The 19229-nt window shown below is 37.6% G+C and overlaps 1 protein-coding gene across 1 annotated transcript in view; it reads right to left on the reverse strand.

The window, feature by feature from the left end:
- The window catches only part of RELN (reelin), a 436933-nt gene that overhangs the window by 84765 nt on the left and 332939 nt on the right, over window positions 1-19229 (reverse strand). Inside the window, exons 28-33 of the mRNA XM_037511284.2 lie at window positions 18827-19059; window positions 11027-11184; window positions 9580-9787; window positions 8362-8438; window positions 462-620; window positions 101-289 (exon numbers count right to left, since the gene is read on the reverse strand). Of these exons, the coding sequence (XP_037367181.1) occupies window positions 101-289; window positions 462-620; window positions 8362-8438; window positions 9580-9787; window positions 11027-11184; window positions 18827-19059 (1024 nt within the window). The remainder of the gene's footprint in view (window positions 1-100; window positions 290-461; window positions 621-8361; window positions 8439-9579; window positions 9788-11026; window positions 11185-18826; window positions 19060-19229) is intronic.

Genomic DNA, 19229 nt, shown 5'->3' on the forward strand with positions numbered 1-19229 from the left:
TTGTATACAGTTCTGCATTAGAGAATATCCTCCTGGGCTTCAGTTAATTTAGTTCTCTAGTTAATTAAATATTCTTGCTTTATCTGGTGAAAATATATACCTAAGTTTTCAGTGAATATTAGAGCAGTATCCATAGAGAGACAGTCAATATCAACTTGACCTCCTTGGATTCGATACCAGTTGGCTTGCAAATCCAGAGAGCCATCAAATTTGTCTTGAAATCCAGTTTGAGAACTGTCATTCATTCCTATAAGGACATCATCCAATGCCCATTGGGCTGAATGCTTTCCTGAAATGAGATGAATAAAGGCAGTTAGAGAAGGTTCATTATATAGCAATATGAAGATTTTATGTTTGTGATTTTAAATCACATTGTCCAGACAGCAAATTAAGAAACACACATTGTCTTTAACTGTGTGATATAAACACTACCGGTAAAGTTGGGGTGAGCAATTACTTACCATGCTGGGGTTGCCACCACCGAAAAGCCGTTGCGGGTGTCTTTGCCTCTCGTGGCAGGTCAATGGAAATGATCTGTGGTTCCAGAAATGACATGAAGTCCAACTCTCGAAGCAAATGCCAGAGTATTCCATTGTCATTTGAATACTGAACAACAAGCCCTGAGTTAAAAGACATAAATCTAGTTACTTGGACAGCTCTCCTAGAGGCAAAAAAGGGCAAGGAACAGTACTCTTTAAATGGCAAGACTGTAGCAGAAACTTCAAATTGCATCTCACAGAATGAGGGCACATTCGTCTAACTTTCAAGGAATGAATTAGTAGACCTGAAGGCTCATCAATTCCTTGACAGTTTCTAATGCACCAACTCCCACGAAATGGAGGAAAAAAATACATAAGCTCTTTTAAAGACCACTCAGCTTGTGTGAGTGATGAGTAGGTTGGTAAGGGGAAGATAAAAATCCACTCCAGATCATGTATTTGAATTTTAGATTCTGTCCTGAACACTACAAAGTCTTATATCATTATTATATACTCAGAAGAAATATCTCAATCTCTCCAGCACAAAATCAAGTAATGCTCTTTGCCTCCAAAGCACCAGATAGTAAGCATGGCTCAATCTGAAATTCTATTAAGCATTTTTTTTTTTACTGGCACTTCACACCTTGTCAGACCTTGGTCACTGAAGCCTGAATGAAGCCAAATTATTAAATAGCGAAGCTGAAAAAACTTACTCCCCCTAATGTTAGCTCTACCCTCCCCTTCTCTGTGTCAGCCTTCTCTTTTCCCCTCTCCACTTGCCTCATCTATGCAATGCCTTTCTGCCTGTCACAAGAGTGACATGATTTAGGAAACTGCACATAAACATTTAAGGGACATTTAAGGGAACTCATACGCTGTCCCTGCTACCTCTCCCAGAAACATTTTCATTTTAAAAGAGGACGTAGGGAAAGGAGGATGTTGAATGTAAAGGAAAAAATTGCTACTAATAAAATGGGAATCAACAATTTTTTTTTGATGGGAGGGGGCAGAGAACTTTCTTGGCTTATAATCACCCATGCGTAACTGTTCCTAAGACTAGCACTGCACATTTATAATTATGATTAGGGTAAGAGAGTGAATTATTTCCTGAGTATTCACATAAATTACATTTGTAACATTGCATTTGCTGTACTGATTTATTATATTAAAACCTTCTCTGGAAAATTTTAAGTCCTTCATGGTACACATTACTTTCTAAATTTCCCCATTACTGACTGACCAGAAGATCTCAATCCTTTCATCATGCTGGATAACAAAGAGTTTATTAAAATTAAGTTTTGAGAAATATTATGATAAAATATAGAACTGAAAAAAGCCTTTGAGGATAATTGATAGCATGTGGGATTATTGTCACCTCATTTGATAAGAGATGATGCCAGGGGCAATAATTGCTAATATGCAAAAAAAAAAAAAAAGGAAATCTTAGGAGAATTAATCCTATCACATTTAAAATAGAAGAAATCATCATGTTGAAAGAAGGGATAAAAATAGTTCAAAGAATAAAAACTCCTTAGGGAGATAGTATGCTATACAGAAATGGGGAGTTAGCACTTCAGTGTGTTGAGATGAGATAGATGTGTTAGAGGAGGGAGAGCCAACTTGAAGCGCATGGAGCAAACTGAAGCTAGGTTGTTTCTAGTCTTTATTCTGGTCAAGTTTGAGGTGTGTTTGACAGAACCCCAATCTTTGACCCTTTATTTTTGCTAAAAAAATATGCCCTATAATATTGGCTTTACAGGGTGATTTTGGGTGGCTGAGAGAACAAATACTTCAAATTTAAATTTTGTTGTGGCTATTAATTTGTCTTAATATAGATTACATTTAATAAGATGAGAGAAAAACTAAATAATTTAGATAGATATCTGGGGAGGGGATAACTATCCAGAAGTTAGATTGTAATACCATAAGGAAGCATCATGAGAATAAAATCTCACTGGCTGGTCCTTTCTAGTGCCTTTCATTCAAGTGTGATCCAAGGACTAGGACCTGAACACATGGGTACAGGTACTACTGATGGTGGTTTTAAATTATGTCCACATATTTTTTGATACTCCTTCCTTAAAAAAGTAGAGCTTCCACAGAAAAACTAATTAGAACAATAAAACAGTTTAGTAAAGTAGTAGGTTACAAAATCAACACACAAATATCAAAAGCCTTCTTATATGCAAACAATAATTCCGAAGAAGAAATCAAGAAACCATCCCATTTACAACTGTGCCAAAATAAATAAAAAAATAAATTCCTGGAAATCAACCTAACAAAGAAGGTGAAAGAACTATACAAAGAAAATGACAAGATATTGATAATGAACTAGAAGACACAAAGAAATGGAAAGACATTCCCTGCTCATGGACTGGAAGAACTAACATTATCAAAATGGCCATCCCACCTAAAGCAATTCTAATAAAAATCTTAATGGCATTCTTAAAAGAAATAGAGAAAATATTGCTGAGATTCATATGGAATCACAAAAAACCTCAAATAGCCAAAGATCTATTGACTCAAAAGAGGAAGAATGGAGGTATTACACTCTTAGACTTCAAATTCTACTACAAAGCATAATATTAAAACATCATGGTACTGGAATAAAAAACAGACACACAGACCAATGCAATTTAATTGAAAACTCGGGAATAAATCCACATATATGCATAACTAATCTGTGACAAAGGAGGAAATAATATGCATTGGAGCAAGGACAGTCTCTTCAATAAATGGTGCTGGAAAAACTGGACTGCCATATGCAAAAGCATGAAACTAGACTACCACCTCACAACATATACAAAAACCAACTCAAAATGGATAAAAGACTTGAAGATAAGACCTGAAACCATTAGTATATAGAAGAAAACATGGTCAAAACACTCCATGACATACATCTCAGAAACACCTTTGAAACTCATCCCCAGAAGCAAAGAACATGAAGGAAAAAAATAAAAAGCTGGGACTACAACAAACTAAAAAGTTTCTTCACAGCAAAAGAGACAATAACCAAAACAAAAAGGCAACCTGCAGATTAGGAGGAAATATTTGCACTCCATACAACTGATAAGGGATTGCTATCAAAGATCTACAAAGGGGTTACACAACTCAACAAAAACAAAGTAAAAAAAAAAACTCAGTCAAAAAATGGGCAGAAGAGCTAAAAAGACACTTCTCCAAAGAGGAAATGCAAATGGCTACCAGGCATATGAAAAAAATGCTCAACATTACTTATAATCAGAGAAATGCAAATCAAAAGTACAGTGAGATACCACCTCACACTGGTGAGAGTGGCCCATTTAAAAAAAAAAAAACTGACAACAACAAATGCTGGTGAGGATGTGGAAAAAAAGAAACCCTCATATGCTGCTTGTGGGAATGCAAACTGATCCAATCACTACGGAAAGCTGTGTGGGGGACCCTCAAATTACTGAAAATGGATCTACCATATGACCCAGCAATTCCACTCTTAGGAATCTACCCAAAGGGCACAAAAACATTAATTTTAAAGGAAACTGCACTCCTATGTTTTATTGAAGCACTCTTTACAATAGCTAAGATATGGGAGGGGGAAGGACAGCATGGGAGGGGGAAGGACAGAGATCAAAACGGGAGAAAAGATCACAAGGGACTATGGTAGAGTTCACAGATGATAGGTGGTAGAAGATTTATAGGGACTGCACATGAGGGAAGAAATCAAACAATACAAAAATGAACAACAGTGTAAGAAAATCAAAAAGTTTAATAAAAAAACCTGTGAAGGGCCTCCCCTGGTGGTGCAGCAGTTGAGTGCTGGGCTGCGAAGCTGCCCACAGCCTCGGCAGCACTGGCTTGATCCCCGGCCACTGGCAAGGGTCCCAAGTGGCTGCAGACCTCTCCTGCCGCCCGCTGCTCTCCTCAGCAGTGTATTTCGTCAGTCTGCCTGTTCTGTTCCCTGCTCTGGCTCTGGTGAATTCTCTCACCCTCCCGTGCATCTGACTGTACCTAGTGCTTGTATGAATGAGTAAATAAATCTTTAAAAAAAAAATCCGTGAAAAAAAATGTGGAGCTTCTTCCTTGTTCTCTCTTTTGGGTTGTGAGCGCTCTCTGTTTTTTTGTTTGGAGTCACTCAGTTTTGGAGTAATTTACTGTGAAACATACCACCCAAGTCCTATTGAATCATAAATTTCATTTTAATAAGGCTCCACGAAGATTTGGATGTACATTAAAACATGAGATGCATGGCACAAGAGGTCCATGCTGCATTTGGTTTCTGCTCGCTGTCTTTCTCCTCATTAGTGTTCTCAGGAGTGTCACATAAACCTTTAGGCAGCAGCAAGATCTGCATAGATGGGGCCCAAGGTCCAAAAGCACAATGAAGGTGTGCCTTTCAGGTAAGTATGAAACTGGAGAAATGCAAGAAAGGGAACCAGCAATCTCCATATTTTATATCACTTGCTGAGTTTAATTAGCTGTGTCATCTAACACATTGTATATCCGATAAACCAAGCCATTTTAGCTCATCTATCAAATGTTTAAGGCATGTAAAACATTTCTTTTTATATTACAGTTCCTTCTGTATTCTGCCCAGTCTTATTGAAAATAGACTAATTTTGATTCTATTTCCAAATATGCAAATTGATGCTTCAGCTTTAGTAAGTAAAAAATCTTTACTTTCATCACTGGAAGAGATGTGTTCAAGGATTTAGGTAGATTTACATTTTAACAGCCAGTTTTCAATAAAAGGCTTAGAAATGACTGTGAGATGTGAATTATGGGACTAGCAGTGAATTCAAGGAAATGGCTCAAGAGCAGATAAAAAAAAGTTGCTTGCTTCTAAAGGACTTCTAAGGAAATTTGCCCTACAGGGCAGATATCAGCACTTGTAATGAGAAGTTAAGTATAGAGCAGAGCTTCTTATTAATGACATATGGATGCTTCATTCTGTATTCTTGTGAGTTTTAATTTTTTTTATAAAAAACAATATAGATTGTTTTATCTATAGATTTGTAATTTTCAGAAGAATCATTAATAAAATTGCTACACTATTCCAACCATGAACTATCTATTTTAAAACAAGAACTTTAGGATTATAAACTCATTATTACAAGTTCATTGCAAGGGTTAAAGAAAACATTGACATGATTTACCTTCCCAATTAGAAAACAAGATCCTGGAACCTGACTCTGCCTTCTTTTGTACACATCAAAGTTCCTGCATAGCATTCTAGAAATTTCTAATAGATCTGTATTATATTTTGTTTATGTAGGGTGATCTTGTAAAAGCATACATCAGATTACATGGCTGCCTGATAAAAATCTTCTGTAATTTCCACCACATAGGATTCAGATCCTATCTCTTAATCAAGGCTGGCAAGGTCCTGTAAGATCTGGCTCCTGCCTCTCAGGCCAGAACACTTCTCAACCTTCACAAGCCCAACCACACTCACATTCTTTCTATTCCCCAAGCACGGTAATTCTTTTCCACTTCATGGCCTTTGCTGTTTACGTCTGGAACACTTCCCTAAGCTCTCATACGTTGGCTCCTTCTTATTTTTTAGGTTTCAACATAAATATCACTTCCTCAGTGAGGCCCTTCGATGTGATTCTACCCAAATCAGTATCTCCCCCGCATATTTTATTTCCCATCCATTTATTTATTTTTGTCTAACTCATACAGCTAACATTTTCTTGCTTATCTTTTTCTTTGTTGTTTATTTTCTGACTCCTCCCTTTAGGACAAAAATTTCCTTAAGGGCAGGTGTTTTGTCTGCTGTAGTCATTGGTGCCACACTGGGCTCTTCTTCTGGCACTTGGTAGTTTACACTTCCTTTTTTTTTTTTTTTTTTTTTAGTCTCTTTTTTTTTTTTATAGAGGCATGTTATTTATTTATTTATTTATTTGTTTGTTTGTTTGTTTGTTTGTTTTGTTTATACATGCACTGGGTACAGGGGTACAGTCAGAAGCGCGGGAGGGTGAGAGAATTCACCAGAGCCAGAGCGGGGAGCAGAACAGGCAGAAGGACCGAAGTACACTGCTGAGGGGAGCAGTGGGCGGCAGGAGAGGTCTGCGCGCCATGTGGGACCCTCCTCCAGTGGCCCGGGGAGCAGCCGGGGATCGAACCGGCGCCGCAGAGGCTGTGGGCAGCCTCGCAACCCAGCGCTCAACCGCTGCGCCACCGGGGAGGCCCAAGCTTACACTTCTTGTTCCCTTCATCACACTCCTTCTTTCTCTGCCACATGACTGGCAATATACAAAATCTAACTGACAGCTCTTTCATTATCCTAGGTGCTGGAATGAGGACCTTGGATAACCCACATGAAAATGTAGCACAAAGGAGAAATCATTTTTGCTTTAACCCACTGAGATTTAGAGGGTTGTGTGCCATTGTAGCATAACCTGGTTCACCATGGTGGATGTATCAGTCTCTTGATGACACAGTAATCTGTAGCACCTAGAGAAGAATTTGGCTTAGAGTACATTCTTAGTAAATATTTGTCTAAGAGATGAAGGAATGCAAAATGGTCCATAAAAGTTCATAGACTGCTTCTTCAGTACATGGGTGATTATTGTTAAATCTAGATTCTGAGATACTCAGAAAAAGTCTTTAAAGCTTTCAGTTGGTGATGACATGATCAAGCACATTCAAAATTGATGAACAGAGTTATCAGTAACTCTACTAACTAATAGATACTGTTTAAGCCAAATGTTTTACAACCTTGCACTTGAAATTATAACAAATTTAGAAGCTGAAAAACTGTTCACAGGCTTTTCATGAAATCAAGGTTTGGAGAAGGACCTATTTGAGAATTCCATGGATTCTGTGCTAGGAACCAACTCATATTCAGGGTTCCTTAAAGAATCTCATCATATCTGTAGAGCTCTAGAAGGTTACCTATGTATACTTCAAGCTATTCATTTTTTTCATAACTAAATCAATGAGATGGAACATGGTGTGGATAACAACTGAGAATACAGTTCTGGGCAAGGAGAAAGGTAGTGTATATCAAGTTGGTTAAGGCATAGGCTCTGAAGCGAGTGTAATTGGTTTGAATCCCTGCTCATTCATTTACTAACTACACATGATTTTGGATAAGTTATTTAACTTCCCTGTGCCTCAGCATCTACATCTGTAAAATAGGGCAAACAGTGGCTATGGCAAAGGGATATAATGGAGATTAAATGAATTAACAAGACAAAACACTTGGAACAATGACTTGCATGCAACATGTGCTCAGAAAAAATTGATCTTTATTGTTATCAAGACCTGCTCTTTCTACTCAAGGATTCTAATACCTCTAGAGTGTTTATGAGCAGGAAGTATGAGCTTGATCTGCATTCAATACTGCCTTATATAAACAAGTCTCTACTCCCTTTTCTCCATGCTGAGTGGAAAAGTCTATTTTTCCTCTTGTGGAAAGTTATAAAGAAACAGGTTCCCTAAAACAGATATACTTTTTTCCCCCTCTTTTTTATTTTTTACATAATTGTTCATTTTTAAACAATGCTCGCTTCCCCCTCAAGGTGTAGTCCCCATAGAGTTTCCTTCCCCAATGCACCTGGGTACCATCACCTCAGTCCCCTGTGCTCCTCCTTCCCTCTGATCCCTCTCCCTCCTCCTCCCCTGCAGTATGTCTCTGGTTTATAATTGTCTGTTTTTGTTTTGTTTTGTTGTGTTTGTATAAAACAGATATACTTTGACACGGCACAGACATAACGCTTTTTAGGCTTAAGGATCTAGATGTTAGAAGTCATGGTTTGATGCAGTCACCTATTCAGTGATGGAGAAAAGGAGGAAAAATTCAGGGTTTGCAAATTCTGGTCAAGCTTTGGGAGGAAAAAGGACAAATTTGCCAACATTAACTATAGTTTCAAATTTCAATAGAAATAAAGTACTTTACCTTCATTTCTAGCTCTTGGTTTGATACAGGTAATCCCTGAAGTTTTGCTTCCAATTTGTATATAAAACTGAACAAGTCTGGGGGAAGAGAAACCTTTCAGTTTACTTACAAATAATGATTCAAAAGAAATGTGACTTTTTATATTCTTATACATCAAAAAACTCCTGTAAATTTCTTAAAAGTATTACTTTTAAATGCAAAGAGCATATGTCAAGCAAAAATAACACAGATTATCAAGTAAGCTAATTCTGTAACCATTTTTAAAAAGTTAATGATATTAATTTTATTCTGTGAAATTTAACCTCATTTCATTGTGACAGTCTGTTTTAATTTAATGACCTTGTTGAGAAGGGAATTCCTTAAATCCAGATAACACCATCTTTAGAAACTCAGGATGAGCAAAAAATCAAGCATGAAGAGGTTAAATAGTATATATACTTAGGGCAGATAATTACCTATGCATTACTGATTTAGACTCAGATGTTTTAATTTTTCACAACTGACACTTACTCAGTGTGTTGTAAATAATTTCTCAGTCCACTATAAGCCAACAGGGAGTGCCGACATGATAGGCACACACCTCTGTTAGAAAGACACCAGAGGATAAAGAGACTGAAGGGAGAAAAAAAATTATACAGAACTCCAGATTTTAGTGAGGACATGGTCTGAAAGTTCAAACATTTCTTTCTTTTCCTTTCTTCTAATTTTCAAATAATTCAATTGATTTTTTTTTTTAAAAGCAAAGTTTTATACTATTTCATTGGACCTTAAGACCAAACAGTTATTTATTTTACCAACAGGTGTCAGTGTAGGTATTTTAACTTTCTGGAGCAGTTTTCAATAAGTGACACAAACTTAGATAAATGGGCTGCATCATTTTTGGACACAGAATTTAAATCTGGGAAAAGTCTTTGTTTCACATGGAAGATATTAAAAATAATACAAAACAGTCTTCAGAATAGCACAGACCTTTTAGAAAACCAAGCTGACATACTTCAGACATACAGCCTTGGTGACGAAAGGATGTTGATTAACGAATAGAGGTATAAATTTTGGAGACATTACCTATTTTATGATAGAACTAAAGTTATACTTCATTTTTACATATGAAGAAACATTTAGTATATAAACCCACAATCACAGAACAGAGTGCTTTTAAGTTAGACCACAGTATGTAGTAAATACTATATTCATGGAGAAGTGTACCAGTTAACTTACCTGATATTTCTGGTATCCAGAGGCACAGTCCTTGCTTCCCTTTTCCCAGGACCATTGAAGTAGAGAGATTTGCCATCATTAAGCGTTCCACAGCCTGTTCCTACCTGGCCTCCAGTTATCTTGTACCACAGAGGACTGAGCTTCCCCTCAAACCGATCAAACATCTCGCTGTAATTAGGGACATTAGACACACAGGTTCCTTGTGCAGCTTCCAAGAAAAGAAATATATAGGAGAGAAAGTTTGTTGAAATAATTAAATATAAGACAGTATTTTAACACATGGGCAAAGGAAGCATTTCCATAGATGTCAGGAGAAAGAACATACATGGAAATTTGTTATCTTGCCATTGTCTGTCTGAAAGACAATCATCACCACCATCGTTAAAATTACAATTCTGCCCCCATAAGTTTTATTTCTTTTTACAGGAATATGGGGAACCACACATTGCCATGGCTCTTGCTACTCAGGGTTTTGTGAAAACTGAGAAATAGATTTTGTCTAAAATAAAATGTACTTACTAGTTATCCTGGTATTAAAAGATCAATAAGGGGCATTAAGCCCAAATTAAAAAAAAAAATACTGTCCTGAAACCACATGAATGACAGCACTCTCTGCAGAAGGCCAGCAACAACATATGTTTGTTTGGTTATATGCCAGATGAAGGGCAGGTCACTGCGAAGCTAGGAAGGATCCTTTTGAAGTTGCCTCCAGGAAAATTTTTAAAAATATTTTGAAGCTTATAGTAGCTTTTCCAATTTTATTCTTTAATCTCAGCTCCCTTTTTATTTTTGCTTGTAGCAACATCCAAGGGTAACTGTGCTTAGAAAAAATACTTCTTTTGCCAAATTCTCTCTTGGCAGTGTTGGCCTTATCACTTCATAAGTCAATTTTTAATTTAAGTGTATAAAATTACATTTCTTATAAAAAAAAATGTAAGAACCATAGGGAGATCCTGCAGCCAAAGTAAAATCTAGAATTTGCATTTTAGAGAACAAGTACCAGGCTTTGATGCCTAGCTCCAGCAACTCTTGGCTGTGTGACCTTAGGAGAATTACAAAAGCTCTCTGTGCCTTAGTTCCCTCAAAAGTTTAAATATGGCCAACAACAATACTATGACACAGGGTTATTGTTGGAATTAAATGAGATGAAATAAAAAGCACTTACTATAGTGTCTGGCATGAAGTCAAGCCTCAAGTAATGTTAGTAATAATTAATAATGTACCATTAATAATGAACAAATCCTCTTTAGGGAGTGAAATTTGTATTGTTTTTCTTCATTAGGTGCCTTGAAATTAAATATTTTACCACTGCATGTACCTGGGTTGTGAATTCCTACACTTAGGACCTGAAGAATAAACTGAGAATCTATTTTCTTGGAAGAAGTAACACAAAATACAGTAACAAGAAATGAATATTTTACAAGCAGACACAGGTACATAGCCTTACCAGTGTACCCCAGGTCACAGAAACACACCCCTGACACACAGTCCCCATGGCCACTGCAGTAACTGGGACAAGGCTCTGATATGTATACTCCATCCAAACCAAAGGGAGGCACATTTTTCTGTGAATTGCTTTCCTGGATCCATCGGAATCTGGTCTTGCTGTTGGAAAAAACAATATATGTTTCTTGTACCACATTTAATGCCAAAGCACTAGAATATAAAATGATTCAAAAAAGTCAGGAGAGATTTAATATTTATTTGAAAGTCATGTCCACTTGACTGACTTACCCTTCATAAGGTCTCTCAAATATTTCTCAAAACTTGTTGATTTCTTCTTTAGAGTAATATTTCATTAGCAGGAGGTTACCAGGTATAGACTTTTGATGATTAGACACTTATTGTAGATTTTTACTTAGTTTTTTCCCACCTCATGCTCTTTTTGTGATAAAACCCAGAAAGATAGTCTCCTTACTTAATATTTGACCCCCCCCATTGCACTAATTTTGTGGGCATTATTAGAAGAGACTATTTGGGAATTCTGGAAGCTATCAAACAGAATGCTCATTTTTAGACTACATAAATAGCTTTAGCTATTTGCTATTGGCATGAGCCTAGGCGGCAAGAATTAAGTTTGTACTGACAGCTCTACTTCCACCTGCTGCCTTCCTCTTCATCTCTCATCTTCAAATCTCTAAAACACTCTTTCTGTGAGCGCCTAGCAACCAGCTGGGCTGCCAATGAATACTGGTAGTTGCCAATAAATGAAAAAGGGACCTGGACCCAGTGCTTGAAAAACCCTGGAACACCAGTATGCTGGGCTGCTGTCCAGTTCTTCTCTACTCACAACAATAGTTTTGAGGTGACCAAACTAAGACTTGTCCCAGTTGCTTTCCAATATTTTCAATCCTTTCAACACATCTCTTTTCAAATATATGAAAACACACACACACACAGAGATATCTATAATTTCATATCTGGAAAAGAGCTCTTCCTTCTTAGTTCTGTCAACACCAAAGAGGGAGATACATTAGGCTTTTAGATTCCAATTCATTTTGCTGCCAATATTTATAGATTTTTTTGAGTTTCTTAGCAAACAAGGGTAAAGAATCTTAAAGATTAATGAAGATTGTCAAAGGTACCTGTAGACAAAATAGGTCCCTATTCTTTCTATTACTGTGAAAATAACATGGCAGCATCAGAATGCATTTCTTTCTGGCCCTTCATTTACCATAGGTAATTTGGCAACACTGAAGCATAATACTGGTTTTTCCCTTCCTTATCTCCTACTCTTGGAGAATTTGCAAAATGTAAACCAATAATGTTGTTTACTAGCTTTAAAAGTGTTCAGAGATTAATCACGTATTAATGCAAATCAACACACATTTTTTAATGTGTCAAGAGAAAGGTGAAAACATACTGGTATTATTTTCTAAGGCAAAAGAAAATTGAATTAAAGAAAAAAAAGAAAATACAGTCTTAATGTCATGGACCTTGGGAAAATTTCTCTCTTTGGGAGAAATGGGGACATAACATTATTTAGCTGTGAAGACATTTTTCCTCTTAAAGGAAGTAAATGGACTGATGAACAGAACCTTTGCAAATTGCTTTTACAGAAAATGGCAAGGCATCTGTGCTCTTTCCAAAAGATAAGTAGCATAAGTATGATAAAGAGGAAGTAACCAAACGAAAAAAAAAAAAAAAGATAAACATACCAATGTCCTGGTAGCAACATGCACCAATTCTGACACAAGTGCTCTTGATTAAAAGCCATACTAGCCTCTTCATTTATGTTTCTCTAACAGAATTCAGAGAAACATGGACCTGTAATTTTTGCCCTTTGAATCTATATCTTTTGCCTGTTCCCCTACCTGCGTAAAATGAGGGCATTTCCCCTACTGACTGCCCTACTTCAAGGAAAAAGCATGCTCAGATTGAGACACAGAAGCATTCATAAAGTTAAAGAATCTTACCTTTAGGTAGGATTCTAGAAGCAAGGGTGACTTGCAAGTGAATGAAAGGACACTGAGAACCTTTCACCTGTCACTCTTTCTTGGGGTTCTGTCATTTTGATTTTAATAACAAAAGAATAAAGGTCTTTGGACAGAATGGAGAGGCTCCCTTGTCTGTAGATCCTAAAGCTGCTCATAGACCCAACAAGTAGAGTGCACTGTTAGATATTTAAAGGTGAAAGACCTCAGGAGCTTAGTAGTAAGGGATTGATATGTAAATAAAGGAAAACCAAAGCAAAACAACTTATCATTTGGTTAATAGAGTGAGTTCAGGATCTGATGAGTCATAGCCAAGAGTCCTAGATGGAAACCCATATTTCAGAGTGAATGGACAAAAGATAGCACCTCTTTTCTTTGAATCTTTGTTAGTTGGTTTTTAGTTGGAAGGTGCAAATCAAAGTAGCCAGTTTTTTGCTGATCATGAGGTAAGCAATTGCTGCTTCATTCAATTTTTCTAAGTTGTGGCTGGTACTTGATGCCTACTGCTATTCTGTTCTCTCAGTTGTAAAATCTTGGAATTGAGCACAAGTAATTTAGCAACTCCAAGGTTGCTGGCATAACAGGAAGAACTAGGAAGAAATTTACTTAAAAAACTTATTATCATAGATCATCAGAAAAAGGGATGAAATAAGTAGGTCAAAGTTAAGCCACTAAGCATGTCTAGATTCCACAGTTTATCTTTTTACTTTTAAGATAGATGAGATCTAGCCCTGTAATTATAAATATTATTAGGGCCTTCCGGGAGGCGCAGCGGTTGAGTGCTGGGTTGGGAAGCTGCCCCAGCCTCTGCAGCGCCGGTTCGATCCCTCTGCAGCGCCGGTTCGATCCCTGGCCGCTAGGCGAGGGTGCCCATGGCGCGCAGACCTCTCCTGCTGCCCGCTGCTCCCCTCAGCAGCGTACTTCGTTGATCGGTCTGCCTGTTCTGTTCCCTGCTCTGGCTCTGGTGAATTTGTTAGGGGGAAACGATGTCCTGAGTTAATCTCATACAGGCTTTGTGGACCCTACCCCCACTCCAGACTAAAGCCATTAAGACATTGGGAAAGACAAATCCCATCACCACCAAGGGAGGGTGGCTGGGACCTGAGGGTGGAGTTGGGTAGCCAGGTTGGATATAAAAACCAAACACGTGGGCCTTGGGCTCTCTCTGGCTCGCAATCGCTCGCCTCCTGGCTTTACCGCTCCTGGCTGGCGGTCAACTCTGAGAGCGCCATTTTGGGATTCCTGATCAGCGGATTGGGTAGGACTTATTTAAAACTTTGTCTTTTACTTTTTTTTCAGAGTTGTACATTTTTTTCTTTTTTTGTAAATAAATTTTTTATTAACCTTTTACGTGTGCCTGTAGTAGAGCATTGATAAGTTCTTTTAAGTGCGCGGGTGAGGACCCACAGTCAGGCACCCCGTTTTGTATTGGGGTTGCTCTACAACAAATTCTCTCACCCTCCTGCGCTTCTGACTGTACCCAGTGCGTATATAAATAAATAAATCTTAAAAGAAAAAGTATATTTTTAATAGGAAGGCATCTTCACTGTAGCTAATCACCTATTGGTCCTTATTCCTCACTCAATTTCTTCACAGAACTGGTGCTTGTAATTATCTACAACAGGCCAGGTGTAGGATGGGGAATAGAAACCCCATTTGGTTTTTGCCTTCATGTAGTCCACAGCCAAATGAGGAGACACAATCAAACTCCCTCACACAGAAATGTAAATGTACAACTCTGATACAAGTACCAGCATGCGTGGCAGAGCTAGGCAATCATGCAATAGAGGTCTTTGACTTGATAGTCAGGACGGTCTGGGAAGGAGTTAGAGGAAGTGATTAAGGAAAAGACTGAGTTTAATTTTAAATAATTTCACTAGAAATAAACCATAGTGTGATTTGTGTATTGAAATCACATGCCTTGAATATCCCAATAAGAAAGACATAGAAGAAAAGACAATTTCATTGTCCCCTTCCCCAATTTCACCTGTGTTTGGAGGATGCCTTGAGTCATGAGGAGAATCAGTTTCTACACTTGCCCTTTCCACCTTAACACTTCAGACAGACGTTGCATTTGCCTTTTAAACTAGGAGGGCTGCTGTGCACCTGCTTGTGTGTGAAGAGGTGCCCAGGAGATGGGTGGTATGGGCTATTCTGCAGATAACTAAGCAACTGTTTCTAACTCCTCTGAGACATAAACATTTTCCATTTTGCCTAGGGACCTAGAACAGGCTGTGTGACACACTGTATGGTTGGGGAGGCTACTGAGAATCAGGGAGGATGGTGCAGCAAATATTTATTGCCACCAAAGTCTTTCCTCTGTAGGCAAGAAGCAGGAGACTTAATATGAGCACAAACTGCTCCTTTGAGAAAATCAGCTTAGAATTATTTGTGAAAGAGCAATGTTCTAGTAACTATTATAAGTATATTGCCTTGTGGCAAAATAGCTCCAAATTTTAGCAATTTTCACACTTAGAATTCTCAGCTTCCCAACACTGCATTTGGAGATATCTGATTTTAACATATTGCAGAAGGAATAACAGCAGCTCATTTATTTGTGTTAAGGTAGAAACATATTAACTATTCCTTAGTAGCGAGCTCTTTGTCACGAATGCCACCAACCATCAAGTTGGATGGTATTCAAATTTACCAAGATGCTAGATTGTAATAAAAAATTTTTCTTCTTCCAAGGGTTGAGGCATAAGAAAACATTGATGCATTGGGTGTCTCAAAATATTGGCTCCCTTATTCTTCAGATGTGGCTTTACTAGTTGGATTATTCCACCCAAAATCAAGCAAACTGCAGTTTCTGATTTCACTTTACATTATATGGGGGAATGAAACTAGATTTGCATTACCTGATTCCTGATTCTATTGACTAGTAGTACCCTGATATTCTAGTCATTGTAATAAATATGCACTATTTGAAAGTATGCTACACCTATCTATTTGGAGGAGCCGTGGTTTAGTCACAGTTTCAGAAAAGCCTGGGGAGAGAAAGGCAATGATGAAAATGAGGACTGCAAGGGCTGCTCTATTACATATCCAGTTTGATATGGCAGACAGTGGAAACAGATGGCAACTTAGCTATAAACATATATATACTCTTATGGGAAAGAAAATTTGTTGCAGAGGGTGATGCATATAGAACTAACAGCTGAGAACAACTGATTAGGGAACCACCCCTAGGGATCAAAACTGTCTTAATCAAAGGAACTTTCTTATTCTAGACATGGCTTTTTTAAAAAAAAGATTTATTTATTTATGCATACAAGACCTGGGGTATAGGCCAGAGGTGCAAGGGGTGAGAGGATTCACCAGAGACAGAGTAGGGAGAACAGGCAGATTAACTGAAATACAGTGCTGAGGGGAGCAGCCAGAGAGACAGGAGAGGTCTCCTGTGCCATGTAGGTTGAGTCCCTGGCTGGGGATCGAACTCCTGCTGCAGTGACTGGGGATTGCTTCACAGTGCAGAGATTTAACCTCTTGCGCTACCAGGGAGGCCCAGAACATTGCTTTCAGATGAGAGAGCCCTAGTAACAAGTGTCTTGTTGGTTTTCAAAATTTCTATGGGCATTCTTCTTCCCCCCTTCCCCAATTTTTTTAAGGGATTATGTTATCACTTTTCATTATCACACATTGGATATGGGTGGAGTAGATAACATGTCTTGTATGTTCAAAGGTCTAAGATCAATAGGAAAATGATCCATACTCTGGCCTGATGCAGACTAGTTACTTAGTAACTGATGCTGCAATGAAATGAGACTTTGGGGGGTCTTGGGAAGAGTGTAAACCCATTTGTATGTGAAAGAGATGTGATTCCTTAGGGCTAGGGCAGACTATGGAAGATTGCTACAGTAGTGCCCTCATCCCATGAATCATACCTCCTTGTGCACACTTTGCTCTGCATTGTGACTTCTCTGAACTTCCTATCAATAGGGGAGTTTCTTTCTCTACCCTTTAAAACAGAACTGTCCTTGTGACTTCCTTTGACCAATAGCATGTGACAAATACAATATGATCTTAGAGGTCATATTTTTGTTCTCTTGCAATTCTAGAACCACTGAGCTTTGAAAAATACTGGGATTAAGATCACATAGAGAGACAAGTTCTGCTAAGCCCAGACATTAACTGACCTACTAACTGAATGCAGTTACAGGATGGAGTTCAGGAGAGACTATCCAGCTAATCTCCCCAAACCAGGAGAGATAATAAATCAGTGCTGTTTTATGTCACTAAATTTTGGAGAGGCATGTTGCAAAGAAATAGGTAATTATACACATACTATTTTTCAGGACAACAGAATCATACTCTTAGCTCTGAACTGTTCACCATTAGATAGCTATGTGAGAAAGAATGAACTTCCATTTTGTTAAAGTCTTGTTCAGCACTTGTATTTTTTTTTTCTGTTACAGTAGCTAATCCTGTATCCTACTAAAGTAAAATGTAAGTAAAATTCTTAAATTTCAGTAAAGAAGGTCAACTCATCAACCCTCAACCCTCCACCTACACTTCACATTACTCAAGTCTCTGTTAAACTACAAAGAACAGAGGTAAACAAAGACAAAAAATTACTTATATGTTGACTTGGATCCATTAATTGACAAACCTTTCTCAGAATAGTTGGTATTTAAAGATTATGTTTCAAGGTTCAGTAGAGTAGCATAAAATTTGTACATCATGACCAAACAAATTCCCCACTTAAAAAGCTTGTCTATCAAAGTCGGCCTTGTAATTTTTTGATGGATTTAAGTAACGAGGCAGGCAGAGAACACAACCAGCGTATCTAGCTAGATGATGCAGAGTAAATTTGATGTTCAATTAGGTGAAAGATGTCACAGAAGGGTTTCTAAGAAATTTATGAGTAAGTTGCTCCTGTAGATGCTAGACTTTTACCAGTCAGGATGAGACAGGTTATGCTGGTTATGCGATAGTAACAAATGATTCCAGCACCAGAGTTTTAACTGAACATCAGTTTACTTCTTGCTTATGTTACATATGCAGTGTAGGCTGGCAAGGAAGTCACTCAGTAGTGTAGACACTCATATCCTGACTGATAATAGACTTTTATTATCTTAGCTCTGCACAGAAATGCCTTGAATGAGTTACAATGAAAGATATGGTCTTGGATTCACTAAAGAAGTGAGCATTTAAAGATAGTTTATCTTTAGTAAATGATAGTAAATGATAGAGTTAAAAATACTGATCGCTGTGTTACCTACTGTACATGGCATAAAGATGTACTTTATAATTTATTCTAGAATACTAAGCATGGGAAAAAAGAAGTACTTTTTTTAAATAATCTGATGTGTATGTTTTCTTTCTTTTTACCCAGTAGTGAGAGCTAACTGACCCAGTATTTTGCCATATGTCCTAGCTTCCAGGAAGCTACAAGTTAAATTTATTGCCCTTACTTTTATTAATGAAAATAATTCAGTTCAATTTCTTGATACATTTCTCTTGTTTTTCTGTCAATTAATTTTTAGTCTATCTGTTGGTTAGTATTCACATTCATTGTCAAGATATCTCAAATTGTCTATAAAAGGAGGCATCATAATTCTTTTATCCTTTAACATCCTTTTTCATTGCTGCATTCAGAGTGCCAAGAATAGAACTTGGCACAGGTAGGTGCTCAATAAATATTTTTGAATGAATAAATGAGTGAATTTGTTTCAGAAGTATGCATGCCATTTCCTCAAGAGTCATTACTTGAATATAGAGCTAGATATATGAATTCTTTTAGGTTATTGAGATATATGAGATAAAGGCACTGAGATAAATATATGCTCCCAAGAAGTGGCAGGTCAGTTTACCTTGATGCAAGAGACCTTGGAATGACAATAGTGATTCGTGTCCATTCTTCAAAGTCCCCTGTGTGATACATGGTAGGGTCACTCAGTTCTCTGGCATTTCCTTCACATCCTTTGCCTGCAGAAGCTGGGTAACAGCCTTCTTTCACCAGAAACCAGGACATACCAGCATCATGAGAGTACTGAAGAAGAACTGGGGCAGTACTGCTGAATTGATTGGCACACCCTATGTTTAGCTGTTGAAAGGAAGGACAGAATTATACAAGGCTTTGGTTCTAAGTTAGTATTTAACAAATAAGGAGTTATAACAGTCAAGCTCTTTTTACTGAGTTTGCATTAAATTTATAATAAGACAGGTAGCGCATTTCTAACAGTACCCTTCTATAGGTTTTAGAAGTCTTTACTC

The sequence above is a fragment of the Talpa occidentalis genome, unplaced genomic scaffold, assembly GCF_014898055.3.
Source record: "Talpa occidentalis isolate TD23 unplaced genomic scaffold, MPIMG_talOcc4v2.1, whole genome shotgun sequence".
NCBI lineage: Eukaryota > Metazoa > Chordata > Mammalia > Eulipotyphla > Talpidae > Talpa > Talpa occidentalis.